The following is a 15,074-nucleotide window of genomic DNA, read 5'->3' on the forward strand; positions in this document are numbered from 1 at the left end:
CAGCAGGGGGCGCAGGGACACACACACACACACACACACACACACACACACACACACCCTGGTGATCCCTTCACCCTGTAACCCAATTCCCAGCCCCACCTCCCCACTAAGTGAGCCAGGTCAGGCGGGTGGGGCCCACGTGGGGCAGTGTTGGGGCTCAGGCCCCCTGGGGGAACCGGAGACACTCACCAGGCTCTGTGGCTGTTCCCCTTCGTCGACGGAGGCGTCTGCGGAACAGAGACACCCGCTGAGCAGCGCCCCCAGCCGGCCCGGAGCAGAGCCCCACCCCCAGCGCTGACCCCCCCCCCCACCTGTCCATCCAGGGGGCTCAGAGCCCAGCACAGCGCCCCCCACCCCACAGCACAGGACATTGGCACCGTGTTAGAGAGAGGGAAACTGAGGCAGAGTCTAGGGGGCAGCTGGTAGCAGAGTCTAGGCGGCTCTGGGAGTGGGGGTGGGCAGCTGGGAGTCAGGACATCTCAGTTTTCACCCCAGCCCTGCGAGGGGAGCAGAGTCTAATGGTTACAGGGGCCCGGACGTTTGCGTTCTGTGCCCGCCTCTGGGAGGGCCACGGGGTCTCATGTTTACAGCGGGGGGGGGGGAGGGGATTCCCTCAGGTCTCTGGCTGGGAAGGTCTGAGGGAGAAATGGGGGGGACGCACAAAGCCCCAGGCCAGAGGTGTGGGAATGGGGGGGCCTATGGAGGCCCTGAGGGAGCAGGGGGCAGCCAAGGGGCTCCTGGGGATACAACGTGCTCAGCTGGCACCAGCTTTCTCGGGGTCCCCTCCTTAGTCCCACTCAGCAGTGGGTGTAAAGCAGGCCCCGCCCATGTGGGTGGGGCCCCACAAGCCCCTCCCCTCCCCCAGGGTTCCACCCTACCCTGGTAGCCCCTTGGGTGTGTTACTCACAGACGGGATCTTGCTGAGCCGAGGCCTTCAACACCCCCAAGGAGATGGCACTAAAAGACAGAACAATCCCCTTCTAAATGTCATAGCCCCCCACCCACAGGGAGATTCCCCAACACACCCAGGGAGCCTCCCCCATCCTGCCTCACAGTCTTATCCAGTCCCCTAACACCCTCCCCCCTTTCCACTTCTAGAGCATCGGCCTCTCCCAGAGCTGCAGTAGAACCCAACAGTCCTGGCTCCCAGCCCCCTGCTCTAACCACCAGGCCCCCCTCCCCTCCCCTCCCCTCCCCTCCCCTCCCACCCCACAGCCTGGGATAGAACCAGGAGCCTTCTGACCCAGGCAGGTGGATCGGAAGGGGGAGGAGCCGGGTTCCTACCTGCTGGGTCTCGGGGCGTCTCCTTTTCCTGCAGAGGGACACAAACCAGAATCCCCCATGAGCCAATCAGATCCCGGGACCGGCACCCAGCCCCTCGGCCCTGCGTGGAGGCAGGCAGGGGTAATGGGCGGGAGGGGGGAGCCCTTTGCCTGCTGGGGCTAAGCCTCCTGCTCTGGTGAGCCAGACAGCAGGGGGCAGCACAACACCATGTGCTGGGGGGGGGGCAGATTAACTGGGGGCCTTTTCCTGCCCCCAAACCTCCATCATTGGTGACTTGTTATAACGAACCGGATCTGTGGGTCGGCTCCCCTGGCACCCAGGTATCTGAGCAGCGTGGCGCCGGCGGCTTTTCCGACAGGGACCCTTTGCCAGTTCTGAGATGCGGCCACCTCTGGGGTGGGGCAGCTCTGTGCACAGGGATCCACGTGCAGCCCCTCCCCTTCCTCCCCGCCGAACCCCCACCCCATTCCTTGTAGCACAGTAAGCCCTAGTGCTGCCCGGGGTATCGGGGCCATAGTGACCCAGGGCTCCCCATTGAGCCCCACCCCCCATCCTTGGCTTTCCCTGCAGTCCCCCATCCAAGCCCGACCCCTTCCCGCCCTGCTCAGTGGTAGCTCCGACCCTCCCCTTGCCGGGCGGGGCACTTACTGGCTCGGGTTCTCGCGAAGCAGACGAAGGCTGCGAGGAGGAGGAGGAGGAGGCCGATGGCCACGACGCTCACCCCGGCGATGAGGGGGGTGCTCAGGCTGTGAGATCCATCTGGAAAACAGCAGCAGCCATGAGGGCCAGGAGCAGCTGGTCTGTCCCCCCTCCCCCAGAGTCCTTCCCACCCAGGCAGTGCCCAAGGGGCCAGGACACCGCAGGGCAGAGGCAGCAGCCAGTTCTATGGGAAGGCTGGTGGGGGCCCACGGGATCAAGTGGGGTCAGAGCAAGCAAGCGCTGGGCTGCAGGGGGCTCAGGAGGGGGCGCTCTCCCCATTGCCCCGTGTGGGGCAGCCTGGTCTACCCTGCCTTGGCCATAACTGGTGATGTCTGCCTTGTCCACAGTGCGGAGTTCGGGCCTATCTCAAGTCTGGTGCGGTGAAGCACGCAGGCCGGGCCCGAGAGTGGGGAATCGTTTTGCATAACACGGCCGATGGAGCGGGTGGTATGCAAGGCCATGAGAGGAACAAGTTCCCTTGTACTGGGACTTGGTTCTGATCAGCAAAACGTGCAGATGCAGCCACGAAACTGTCAACTGCGCCCAGAGCAGCAACATCCTGAGCAGGATGTACCCCTGGTAGGGGCCTTGGGCATCTGACGTGTCCCACCCAACACGTAATCAATGGGCAAATAGCACGAGAACAACCGAGTCTCGCTTTGCTAGAAATTGGGTTTAGTAGGAACAATCGGCGGGAGGGACTGGGCAGTTACACTCGATGTTACTAGAAGTAATTAGGCCCTTCTCAGTGCCTGGTGGGGAAGAACGGAAACAGGACCCCCCGCCTGCCACTGTAGGTAGCGTTCGGGTGACGTGTAAGTGAATTAGGCTTTAGTACTGCATGTAGTATAGTAGAGCTTTGAGTAATTGCTTTTGCGCTGTATTTGCTTTAGAATTTATAGTGTTTAAGGTGTTAACTGTCCAGTCACTGTTCTTAAGGCTTGTAGCTGTTTTAGCTGCTTAAAGCTTGTGTAACCCACACACATGGGCTGTGTCTAGACTGGCCAGTTATTCCAGAAAATCAGCCGCTTTTCCGGAAAAACTTGCCAGCTGTCTACCCTGGCCGCTTGAATTTCCGCAAAAGCACTGACTTCCTACTGTCAGAAATCAGTGCTTCTTGCGGAAATACTGTGCTTCTCCTGTTCAGGCAAAGGTCCCTTTTGCGCAAAAGGGCCAGTGTAGACAGCTCAGATTTGTTTTCTGCAAAAAAGCCCCGATCGCTTTTGTGGAAAAGCACGTCTAGAGTGCCAATCTAGACGCTCTATTCCAAAAATGCTTTTTTCCGTTAAAAGCATTTCCGGAAAATCATGCCAATCTAGACACAGCCCTAGTGTGGTTACTGAGTACTGCAAGTGGCACCTAGACCCCTGCAACAGTTAATACCAAGAGACCTCTACAGCAGGGGCTGGGAGCCAGCTGGCTTTTAGCTCAGAGGGTAGAGGGTCCTATAGTCAGCTCCTGAGATCTCAGGTTCAACTGTGCCTTGGTGGTGGTTACACTTGAAATAAACAAGGAAGTGGTTAAGTAACCCTGAAGTGATCCTGGTTTCCTGTGGATCTAAAATAAATCGAACCACCCCCCAGCAGGGCACTAGGGGGCGCCGGCTGACCAGCCTGGCCTCGCTTCTAAGGTATTTCAGCCACCCCATTGCCAGCCAACGGGCCCATCTACCCTGGCGTCCCGCCTTCCAGGCAGGCTGCTTTGCTTTGCCAGGGTTCTCTTGTGGCCACGAATGGGCCTGGCTGCCCCCAGAGGGAGTCTCCGACTGCCCCATTACAGGCGGGTCAGTGTCTGAGCAGGAGGGGGGAGTCACTGCCCCTGTGAACAGCCTCCCTCCCTCCCTCCCCCGGGGCAGCCATTGCGGGGAGCTGCCTTGTGATCCCTGTGACCAGCAGCAGAGTTTCCCCCAGCCCTGCTACCTGCCCCTGTGCCTCCTGGGCGGGTGGGATCCGGCACCGCTCCGGGCTGGGTCGGGTCCGTTTCCCCTGTGGGAACAGAACCAGCGTCTGTCAGGGGGCGGGGGAGGGGCTGAAACACCCACCCAGAGATCACCCTGCAGCCCCGCTGCCCCTGCCACCAGAGGGGGGTTTAGACGCTGGGACTGGAGCCCTGGCCAAGGGGGGTGGGTCCTGAAGGCCTGGGCACTGTGTCAGCAGGGCGGGGAGAGACCCAGCGCTCAGCCCCACCCCCGGTAGCAGAGACGGCCTTGTCCCCACAGCCGGGGTGGGGGGATCCCACAGGGAGCCCGGCTGGGGCCGTGGGGTCGGGGACGCTCTGGCTTCCTGCCATGGCTCCAGGGCTGGGCAGCTGCAGCCTGTGGTCGGGTGGGGGAAGGGGACTGAGAGTCTCTGATCTTAGGGTCACAGTGGGGGGGCAGGAAAGTAGCAAACGGGCTGTGGGGCAGCAGTGGGAGGATGGAAGGGGAGGGGCTGTGGGCGGAGCCATGGGTGAAGGGGCGGGGCAGGGGACTGCAAGCGGAAGGGGACCCCACTTCCTCTGCCTCAGGGCCCCAAGAAACCTTAATGGGCCCCTGCCACAATCTGGCATCGACCATCACTGGCATTTCCAGCAGAGGGGTGTGTCCGTCTGTGTGTGTCTGTGTGCGTGCGTGTGTGGCTGGGGACACTTGGCAGCCCCCAGTCCCCGACTCCTCTGGGCATCCCCACGAGCGGGAGGTGCAGCTGCAGGAGCACCCCCTGGGAAATGCCCCCGGTTTGCAGCTCCCCCTGGGGCAGAGATCCCCCCCCCCCCCAGCCCTGAACCTACAGAGGCTGCTGCTCCCCCAAGGCTGGGACCCCGCAGTGATTCCGTCCCCACCCCGCAGCCAGGCGGGTCCCAGGCCCCGGGGCAGAGCCTGGCTCTGAGTGTCCCATCGGGATGGAGACCCCCAGACGATCTGGCTGAGCCGGGCCCCTCACCTGCTACCACCAGCCCCATGGGGTCACTGGGAGGCGAGGAGACGAAGGGCTCTGCCCGGGGCCGGTAGCTGCAGCTGTAGTTCCCTCCGTGCTGCCGGCCCACAGGGCGGATGTGGAACTCGGCCCTGTCCCCAGCAGGGTCCATGGGGCGCGGCCGGGTCAGGTCTCCAGCCTGGTGCAGGAAGAACCTCACGTCCCAGCGCGGCCCCTGGCACCGAATGGTGACGTTTGGCCCTGGGACGCTGACCCCAGTGGGGCTCAGAGAGATGGAGGGTCTGGGCAGGCTGGGATCTGTGCACAGGAGACAGGCAGTGAGAGCCGGGCAGCCACCCAGCCCCATTGTCCCCAGCCGGCCCAGCTACGGGCAGATCTGGGGGTCCTGGGCAGAGATTCACTCCCTGATCCCAGAGCCCCCCCAGCCCAGAATCCTGCAGGATCCCAGCCCCACAGACACGGAGCCGCAGCTCCCTAGTTCTTGGGATCCTCATGTGCCAGGTTAGGCCCCTGCCTCGTTCACGGCCTCCAGCCCCGGACACAGAGCGACTCAGGGGCTGCTCTCTGGCACTGCAGGACCTGAGCCTCTGGAGCGGGTTGGTCACCTCCCTCCTGGCACAAAAAGGGTTAAAATAGCACTGGGAGAGGGCTGTAGCTAGCGGCCAATCACGAGGGGGCCTTGTGGCAGCCAATCAGCGCCCAGGAGGGTGGTATAAAAGAGATGGGTGGAAAGGCTGTGTTCTGACTCCAGCTCTAGAGGGAGGAGGATCTAGTTGCTTGCTGGACTGGGTGGTCCCAGGGGGGTTTAGCTGTTTGCTGGTCTGGGTACAGTAGACCCAGCAGGGCTGGGGGAACTTCAGCTTCAGTGGTCCCAGCGACAGAGGCCTGAGGGCACTGGGGAGGCAGCTGGGGCAGGAGAAGGCAGCAGGATCCCCCCTTGCCTATGTGTGGCCAGGTCAGGCTGCAGTTTCCCTTGAGGCAGGGGCTGGCCGACAACTGGCAGAGGGTCACTGAGGCAAGGTGGGTATAGGAGGTTGGGGGTTCCCTGAGGGGAAGGACCCCAGAGGGTGGATGCACGGCCATGGGGCAGCACCTGGAGGGAAGGACACTACGGTCTCGGAGGGACATGGGTTCCAACACAAGCTGGTGGAGAGTAAGAGCAGGCGAGACGTCAGCCAGAAGAGGCTGGTCTGGTTCTGAGTGGAGCTAATTCCCACAGTGACCAGCAGGAGGCAACCAGTGACAGCTTCATGCAGGAAGGGAGTCAGTGTCTGTATCCCCGTTCTACACTGGGGAAACTGAGGCACAGACAGTCACTTAGAGAACACGGTGGGGGAGGGGCCTTCTCTTGACTCTCAGCTGGAGCTTTACCTGCTCCCACAGCACAAGGGGCCCAGTGCTGCTGAGGTCAGCATTTGCAAAAGACTCCCCCCAACGTGGGTGTCTCAGTTTGTGGGTGCTTGGCCTGACAGCCCCAAATTTGATACCCCCCAACAATGAAGTGACACTTCTGAACCACTCAGCCCACGGGGCAGGTGGGGCCACACTAGGAGCTGGGCCGGATCTCCTGGGACCCACCTCAGCGCCGTATCCACCGAGTCTCCTGCAGCCCCTGCCTCGTTCAGCTCCGGCCTGGGCACTGCCTGGGGCAGGGGCTGGAGAACATGGGGAATGGGATCCTGGTATTAAAGAGCAACTCACAGTTCAGGGGCAGCGTTACAGTAGCCGGCCCCAAGACTCCAAGGGCTGCTGCTCCCCACTGCCTGGGAACTCACCACTCCCAGGCCGTGTCTAGACTGGCAAGTTGCCAGCTGTCTACACTGGCCGCTTGAATTTCCGGGAAAGCACTGACGATCTCCTGTAAAATCATCAGTGCTTTTGCGGAAATACTATGCTGCTCCCGTTCGGGCAAAAGTCTTTTTCCGAAAGACTTTTGCGCAAAAGGGCCAGTGTAGACAGCATAGTGCTGTTATCCTCAAAAAAGCCCCAATCGCGAAAATGGCGATCGGGGCTTTTTTGTGGAAAACCGCATCTAGATTGGCCACGGACGCTTTTCCGCAAAGAGAGCTTTTGCGGAAAAGCGTCCTGCCAATCTAGACACGCTTTTTCCAAAAATGCTTTTCACGGAAAGCTTTTCCATGAAAAGCATTTTCGGAAAATCATGCCGGTGTAGACATAGCCCCAGCGATACCATCCCCCTTCCCGGCTGGACGTCCACTCGCTGGGCCCAGGACAGACCCTGGCTCTGCGCGTCCCTTTCGTTCTGAGCCCCCTGCCTGTGGGGCTGGGAGCGGGGAGGCCGAGCCGGGCCCCTCACCTGTCAGCACCAGCTCCACGGGGTCGCTGGGGTAGGACACGGTGAACGGCTCCGATTTGCTGTGGTAGGAGCAGCTGTAGCTCCCGCCCTGCTCCCGGCGCAGGGGGCTGAGGGGAAACTCCGCCTCGAACCCGCCTGGATCCTTGTGCAGAAACTGGCCTCCCGCTGTCTTCAGCACGAACCGCCTGCCCAGGCGCGGACCCCGACACCGGATGCTGACGGATGCCCCCAGGGACACCCCCCCGCTGGGGCTCAGGGAGATGCTGGGTTTGGGGGCGCTGGGCTCTGCAGAGGGAAGCAGACAGGCCGGGAGACGCAGGCCCCGTCACTCAGCCCTGGGGCCCGGCCTCACCACGCGGCCTGAGGCGGGTCAGACCCGGAGCCCTGGAGACGGGCCCCTGAGACACGGCGCAGCCCCAGCCCTGGAGCCCAGAGCTCTGCTCCCTGGCAGGTGTCAGGGCAGCCCAGTCTCCAGGGTCCCAAATCTCCAAGTGCCGCTAACCCCACTGTGTCTGGGGACCCCCAGTGACTCTCCCTCCCCCAGCTGGGCGTCCCCTCTGCTGGGCCCAGGGCAGAGCCTGGCTCCCCACATCCCAGTGGTGCAGAGACCCCCTTGGGGTCCGGCTGGGAGTGGGGGGAGCAGGACACCGGGCCGGGCCCCTCACCTGCTACAATGATCTCGACGGGGTCGCTCAGGTTTGAACCGTGAGTGGGCGCATTTATAGGTCGATATTCGCAGGTGTAGCTCCCGGCATCTGCCCGGCCCACGCTGGGCAGGGGAAACTCAGCCACGGTCCCAGCAGGCACCACCCGCTGCTGCAGGTTCGGGTACCCGGCTTTATGCAGGAGGAACTCCATGCCTGAGAACCGACCCTCACAGCGGATGGAGACATTTTCCCCGGGCGCCACCACCCAGCGGGGGCTCCCCCCGACGAGGGGCTTGGGGAATAGTCGCTCTGTTTTCGACAAGAGACAGGAGTTAAATGGAGACACGACCTGCCCTGCCCCCGCGCACTCAGCACGTCCCCATTCCACTGCCCCAGGAGCTGCCCTGCCAGCGCTGGCACTGCCGGGCCACGGGGCTCAGGGCTGGGGGTTCACCCCACGTAGCTCAGGGCCTGGCTGCAGGAGAATCACCTGGCCCTGCCTGAGGCAGCCTGGGCCGTGCGCCCCCTGGCGCTCCTGACAATAGTCTGACCAGCGGGAGTCACGTGTGACCCCCTTTTCCCGGCCTTGGACGCCGGGGGGCTGGCCGTGTGGGGGAGGGGGCTGTTGAGGGCAGGTCTGGGGGTTTCTCCCCCACGGCTGCACTGACACAGCTCTGATGGCTCTGAGGGGAACCAGAGCCCACGGAGTGAGAGAGGCCGTGGGCTGGGCCCAGCTCCGTGGGATGTATGGGTGGGGGTACCCTAGGGCAGATGAGGGGGGAAATTGGTGGGAGGGGAGAGGCCCTGGAGGGGAGCTGTGGGGGGGAGGGGCACTGTCTGGACGGGGAGCACTAGGGCCTGGGGTCGTTATAGGGCCATGTTCGGGTTGGCCCATTCCCACCCCAGCTGCTCCAAGACCCTCCCCCCTGCCTTAGTGTTTCTTTCCGTGGCTGCACCGCACGTGCCTCACTGTGCTTTACGAGCCTCTGCGGCCTCCGCTTCCTGCTGCCCTCGCGGGCGTGTGTGTGTGGGGGGGGGGGGGGTTGGAGGACAGCTCTGTGGGCTGCAGAAAAGCCGGGAGCAAGAGCTGGGAGTTCAGCCCTGGTCCATGGAGGGTGAGGTCTGTGATTTAATAAGCGAAAGCTGATCTGTGCCGGGCACCACACAGACCGTCCCTGCTCCAAGGGCTCTGGACCAGACGGGGGAGGCAGCGCTAATGTACCGGCCTTTCTGGGCACCGGTCAATGTAGGATCAGCATGTGGAAAACACAATCACAGTCGATTGCTTTGGGGCTCTGTTCTGTTAGCGAGGGAACGAACACAGAGACTGGAACTTGCTAAAGTCGCAATCTGAGTCACCGTCAGGCACCGAATCCTCAATTTCCTTTCGTGCTTGCTCAGTGCTTCTCAATACCTGGGGGCTGTGTCTAGACTGCATCCCTTTTCCATAAAAGGGATGCAGATTAGACACATCGCAATTGCAAATGAAGCGGGGATTTAAATCCCCCCCGCTTCATTTGCATAAAAATGGCTGCCACTTTTTTCCGGCTCGGAGCTTTGCCGGAAAAAAGCGCCAGTCTAGACGCGGATCTTTCGGAAAATAAAGCCTTTCCCGAAAGATCCCTTATTCCTTATTTTAAGAGTCATAAGGGATCTTTCGGAAAAGGCTTTATTTTCCAAATAAATAGATCCCCGTCTAGACTGGAGCTTTTTTCCAGCAAAGCTCCGAGCCGGAAAAAAGCGGCAGCCATTTTTATGCAAATGAAGCAGGGGGGATTTAAATCTCCGCTTCATTTGCAATTGTGATGTGTCTAATTTGCATCCCTTTTACAGAAAAGGGATGCAGTCTAGACACAGCCGGGCTGTGAGGAATCCTCCTTTCCCCCCAGGGAGTGGGAAAGAGGGGGAAGTGGTGTTGGGAGGCTCTGAAACATCTGGGACAATCTAGCTCTTCCCCTCCCCCGTGCACCCTTATCTTCCAGGGTCCAGTATTCTGTCCGTCTCTTGTCACACACATATTCAATGATACAGGCCCGGCCCGGCAGCGTCTGTCTGAGCTGAAATAATTCGGCATGACCCCACTCTCCGACCCGCACAGCACTGAGCCAGGGACGGATCAGATCCCAGCTGTTTCCTCAGACCCGCACACGCCAGCGCCTCGTACCCACACTGGGGGCGGGGGAAGAGGGAAGAAGAGGAGGGGTCTGAGCCCACAGGGGCATCTTGGGGTTGGGGCGAGGTTCGGGGCTCAGTTCCTCCCTTCCCCTCCCCCAGCAACCCATCCTTGATCTCAAAGATACTCACGGCCCCACGTCCCACTGTGCCCGGCCAGCCAGCAGCCTGGAGAGGAGAAGGATCCTTAGTGCCCTTAGTACACTCTGGTCTCCGATTCCCTCCCCTACACCATGAGCACACACCCTGGTTTCCAATCCCCCCCATGGACATACACCCTGGTCTCCGATTTCCCCCTCCCCCCCATGGGCATACTCCTCGGTCTCCAATCGCCCCCATCTCCAGTCCCCCCCAATAGGCACACGCCCTGGCTGTCTGTGATACTCACTGAGGAGGAGGACGGTGAGAGCAGACACCATGACAGGGCAGTGGAGTCCCCTTTTCGTAGCCACCAACACCCCGGTGCCCAGCTGTACCCAGCCTCAGTGGGAGCAGAATGAGGAACTGTGCGGGGGCTGCAGCTCCGAGAAGCTGGCAAGTCGCTCGGCCCCTTTCTTCCCCATCAGATGGTTTCTCTGCAACCTCCAGGCCAAATCTACCGTGGGCAGAGCAAAGCCAGCGCCCTGCAGCACCCAGCAAACCACATCCCCCCACAGCCGCCTGGCCCCTCCTGCAGCACCGCCCAGCCCCACATGGGAGCTGCCCAGTGCGGGCACCAGCCGGGAACGGGGGAATCTCGGGAGGTGTCCGGAGGGACCCAGGCTGCCGTAGCCTTTCCCAGCGGGCCCATCTGTCCTGTCCACAGCTGTAATGCAGAGCAGAGACGGGGCACCCCTCCACAGTCACAACCCCCATCCCTGAGCGCCCCTCTCTCGTGGAGCAGGGCAGAGATTCCTTCCTGACCTGTCTTGACTCCGCACCCGCTCTGGAGCATGAGGGTGGAGGGGCCTGGCCAACCTCCCGCTCAGGTAGCGGCGCTGCCAACGCTGTTCTCAGCTGGGGGCCCTGAGACAGAGGCAGGACGTGGCAGGGGGAGGGGGATGTTTGTGGTTTCTGGCCCAGTGAGCGGAGGAGGCTGACACACGTGTAGAGTCTGTGTTGTGAAAGGAGGTGCTGAAAAGGCTACTCAAGCCTTCTCGGAAGCACTACGGCTCCATCCTTCTTGGGTTCTTGTTATAATTTTGCACAGCTCTGTTAACGAACTTCTCCAATGCAGCGTGTTCATCTTCGGAGGCTTCTCGTGCGTCCGGCACTTCCATGCCTTCTCTGGATATGCTCATTAGTTCATTCACATGATCAGGCAGAAGGCGACTTCTCTCAGAACACAAAATTCTGTTCAGTGATGAAAAAGAAGGTTCAACAGTAGCTGTTGTGACTGGGCGTAGCAAAAGATGAATTCCACCTCCTTTCACCCCAGGAAACACGGCACAACGATCCGGTCGAGCCACTAGTGACGATAAAAGAGAGGTTGAAGTCTAATCTTCATTCATTCTTCGAATGATATTCCACTCTGTGTTCAAATTCTCTATTCTCTCCTGAGCACATGGCAGCCCCCTTGCTGGTAGTGCCTCACTCCATTCAACTGTCGGTGTTTGATAGGACAGGCTTCTGTAAAAGCTACCTAGAAGTTGAGTAGAATCTAGAAGTCGCTGTTGTAGATTTTTAAGAATCAAGTCTGTGCACTTTTCAGTTGTCTTAACAAACACTTCTTGTCCTCTTCACTTAACGATTCAATATAAATGCCTTCATTAGTCAACTTCTGGACTGAAATCTTTGCTTCTTCAGTACTTTTTCAATGGATAGCTCTCTGATGGAGCCAAATGTAGCTTCTATTGCTGGACAAAGATCTACTACTGTTGTAGCAGATGCCTGCTTGGCATTGTTTAATGACTCAAGTGGTTTCAACAGTTGATTTACGAGAGAGAGAGAATGACAATAGTCTTCTCTGAATGTAGTAGCAAAAGTAATCCACCGGCCTCACTACTTAGAAATCCATCTTGGTAGATACTTTCCAAAGCCAATAATAAGAGCTGGAGTAATTTTAAGACAACAGCCAAGGATCGCTCATGAGAAAGCCAGCGGGTTTTCCCAGGTTAGATAAGCATAGAGATGGAAGAGAGACCTCAGGAGTCATCAAGTCCAGCCCCCTGCCCAAGGTAGGACCAATCCCAACTAAACCAACCCGGCCAGGGCTTTGTCAAGCCGAGACTTAAACACCTCTAGGGATGGAGACTCCACTACCTCCCTAGGGAACCCATCCCAGCGCTTCCCCACCCTCCTAGGGAAATAGTTTTTCCTAATATCCAACCCAGACCTCCCCCACTGTAACTAAAGACCATCGCTCCTTGTTCTGCCATCCCTCACGACTGAGAACAGCCTCTCTCCAGCCTCTTTGGAACCTCCCTTCAGGAAGTTGAAGGCTGCTCTCAAATCCCCCCTCACTGGTCTCTTCTGCAGACTAAAACAAACCCAAATCCCTCAGTCTCTCCTCGTAGGATATGCGCTCCAGCCCCCTAATCAGGTTGGACTAATTTGAACTTCAGTCCCAGTGTATCTTCTATATGTTCCAAGATGGCCTCTGCAGTGTGTATAGGAGAGATTAGAGTTACACTTTTCTCCGAGCAAAGCTTGTTCTCCACCATGTCTTCCAGAGAAGTTTGCAGTTCCATCAAATGCACAAGCAACCATCTGTTTGGGGTCCAATTGACAAGCACTTAACTCTTCTAAGATGTGGGTTGTCACAGATGCAGCTGATGTGTTTTCTATAACTTGAACATCTAGCAATGCGTCTACCCGCCTACCACTGACATCAAGATAACGTACACAATGGCTTAATACTTGATGCTCATTTGCATTGGAGCATTCATCAGCCATGTATATATGCAAACTTTTTGAACGTGGGGAGAGACTTCTTCACTTTTTCAACTGCTGAGTCTTTCACACCGCATGCTTCTAGCCAGTCCGTTGAGTTTATTGCAGAAAGATAGCGGGCATTTGCTGGTCTTGTTCGGAACCAGCGTTCAACGTCAGGATGAACGAGTGACAACACACTTAACATTGGCCTCCAGTTTGCAGTGTGTGGTAGCTCTTGCTTAAATAGAAAGTATGATGCCACAGCCATGTGGTCTGACCCAGTGTGACCATTCTTCTGTAAAAATTCATTACAGGCAGTCCCCGGGTTACATGGATCCGACTTACATCGGATCCCTACTTACAAACGGGGTGAGGCAACCCCGCGCTAGCTGCTTCCCCCCAGCAGACCAGGGAGACACGAAGCTAGCACCCCTCCCCCCCCAGAAGACCAGGGAGACGCGAAGCTAGCACCCCCCCCAGCAGACCAGGGAGACGCGGAGCGGCTTTTTTCAGCAGACACCTCAGCTTGAGAATAAAGGACTGAGGGAAGTGAGGTGTGGGAGAATAAAACTGAGCTCTGGAGAAATGTTTGGCTAGAGTTTCCCCTACAATATGTACCAGTTCCGACTTACATACAAATTCAACTTAAGAACAAACCTACAGTCCCTATCTTGTACGTAACCCGGGGACTGCCTGTATAATAATAAAAATGTTTAGTACAGAAACTCCCCAACATAATGCCCTCTCAAGATAGCAACGATGTGAGATAACAACCTTGGCAAATAACGCATTTTAAAACTCTTGGCCTGCTAGGAGACACATTTATATAAGTTTCCATTCCCAGTCACAAATCTAGCATTCTGGAGCAAAGTCACTAAAATATAGTCCAACAAACAAATGTTTATTTCATGTGCCCCTCATTTTTCCCTCCACCTCACCCCACTCACGGATGTTGCCCTTGCTCAGTGGAGACTCAGAGTTCAAAGGTGCTGTCCCGTGAGTACTCCTCCCAGGTGGGGGGGCAAGGAGGCATCTTGCTTGTTCCTCCAGCTGCTCACTGTTCGCTCGGGCCACGGTTGTTCGTTGTGCCACCGTTCACTCCATCGTCTGTTGCCGTTGGCCCTGCGCTGTCACCTTCTACTGTCACCTGCCACCGTGACCTCTGCGAGTTGGTCTCTTGAGGTTCCACCCAGCTCCCGGTGATTCCAGCTGAGCTCTCGGTGTGGGAACCTTGCTGATTATCAGTGATTTCAGCTGGAGTGGTCATTTAAGAAAACAAATGACGATATAACAGGACTATGTAGGACTTTAAAGACTAACAAAGATGGTTAATTAGATGAAGAGCTAATCAGCTCTGTCTTTAAACAGGGGAGAGGGGCAGGTCAAATAGCACTTGTGACTCAGACAGACCATCAAGCAAAACACCTGTCGCCACCCTCTTTCTTGATGCCCTCAATCAGTCCAGGTTAAGTTCAGTTCTACTGCCCTTTACTCATACAATAAGAACAACATTTCATTTCATCCCTCCCAACCCTCCCCCCCATTCAAGTGATTTATAACCCAACCGCAGCCAAAATCTATCACTTGGGCAACACAGCTCTGTTTGCTGGATACCTAGGTAGATTAGGTGTGAGTGTAAATACAATCTGGTCCTGAAGCCTTTCCCCCTCAGCTCCCAGCTCATCACGAGCTGTCAGGGAGAGCTCATTTGGACACTGTGTAGGCTCTTAAAATGTGTATTAATGTTTCAGTTTTAATTCAAATGTCCAAACAATCACTAAATGGGCATGTAACTAGTTCACAAAACTGGGGGGGGGGGGTTGGGGATATTCGGGGGGGTGTACACCCCATAGGGGGGTGTGGGGAACCCCCCCCCTTTGAATTCACACAACCCCCCCACTTTCTCACTGATGTGATTACAGAAAAGGGGGGAACCTTTTTTGGGTCGGTGTCCACCGACCCACAGAAAAGTCAGTCGGGGGCCGCAAGTGAGACGTGAGGGGCTAGTAGATTTTGTGGGGAAAAGCCCCCAGGCAGCGTTTACTGCCCCAGCCAGGGAGGGGAACGGGCGGAGCCACTTCCACCCCCCACCAGGCAGAGCCCGGGGGTCGGATTCGTCTCTGGGTTCCTGACCCCAGCACGACACGTTTCCGAGGGGGCGGGGGGACGCAACGCCCTGCAGCGGGACAG

General features: G+C 58.2%; 1 protein-coding gene across 1 annotated transcript in view; it reads right to left on the reverse strand.

Annotated features, from left to right (window-relative positions):
• LOC112545992 (immunoglobulin superfamily member 1-like) overlaps positions 1-15,074 on the reverse strand; it is a 59,957-nt gene that overhangs the window by 24,769 nt on the left and 20,114 nt on the right. Inside the window, exons 13-20 of the mRNA XM_089770440.1 lie at positions 7,878-8,168; positions 7,213-7,497; positions 4,902-5,192; positions 3,903-3,968; positions 1,933-2,043; positions 1,285-1,312; positions 908-957; positions 190-227 (exon numbers count right to left, since the gene is read on the reverse strand). Of these exons, the coding sequence (XP_089626566.1) occupies positions 190-227; positions 908-957; positions 1,285-1,312; positions 1,933-2,043; positions 3,903-3,968; positions 4,902-5,192; positions 7,213-7,497; positions 7,878-8,168 (1,160 nt within the window). The remainder of the gene's footprint in view (positions 1-189; positions 228-907; positions 958-1,284; positions 1,313-1,932; positions 2,044-3,902; positions 3,969-4,901; positions 5,193-7,212; positions 7,498-7,877; positions 8,169-15,074) is intronic.

Source organism: Pelodiscus sinensis, chromosome 18 (assembly GCF_052426305.1).
Source record: "Pelodiscus sinensis isolate ZL-2025 chromosome 18, ASM5242630v1, whole genome shotgun sequence".
Taxonomy (NCBI): domain Eukaryota; kingdom Metazoa; phylum Chordata; order Testudines; family Trionychidae; genus Pelodiscus; species Pelodiscus sinensis.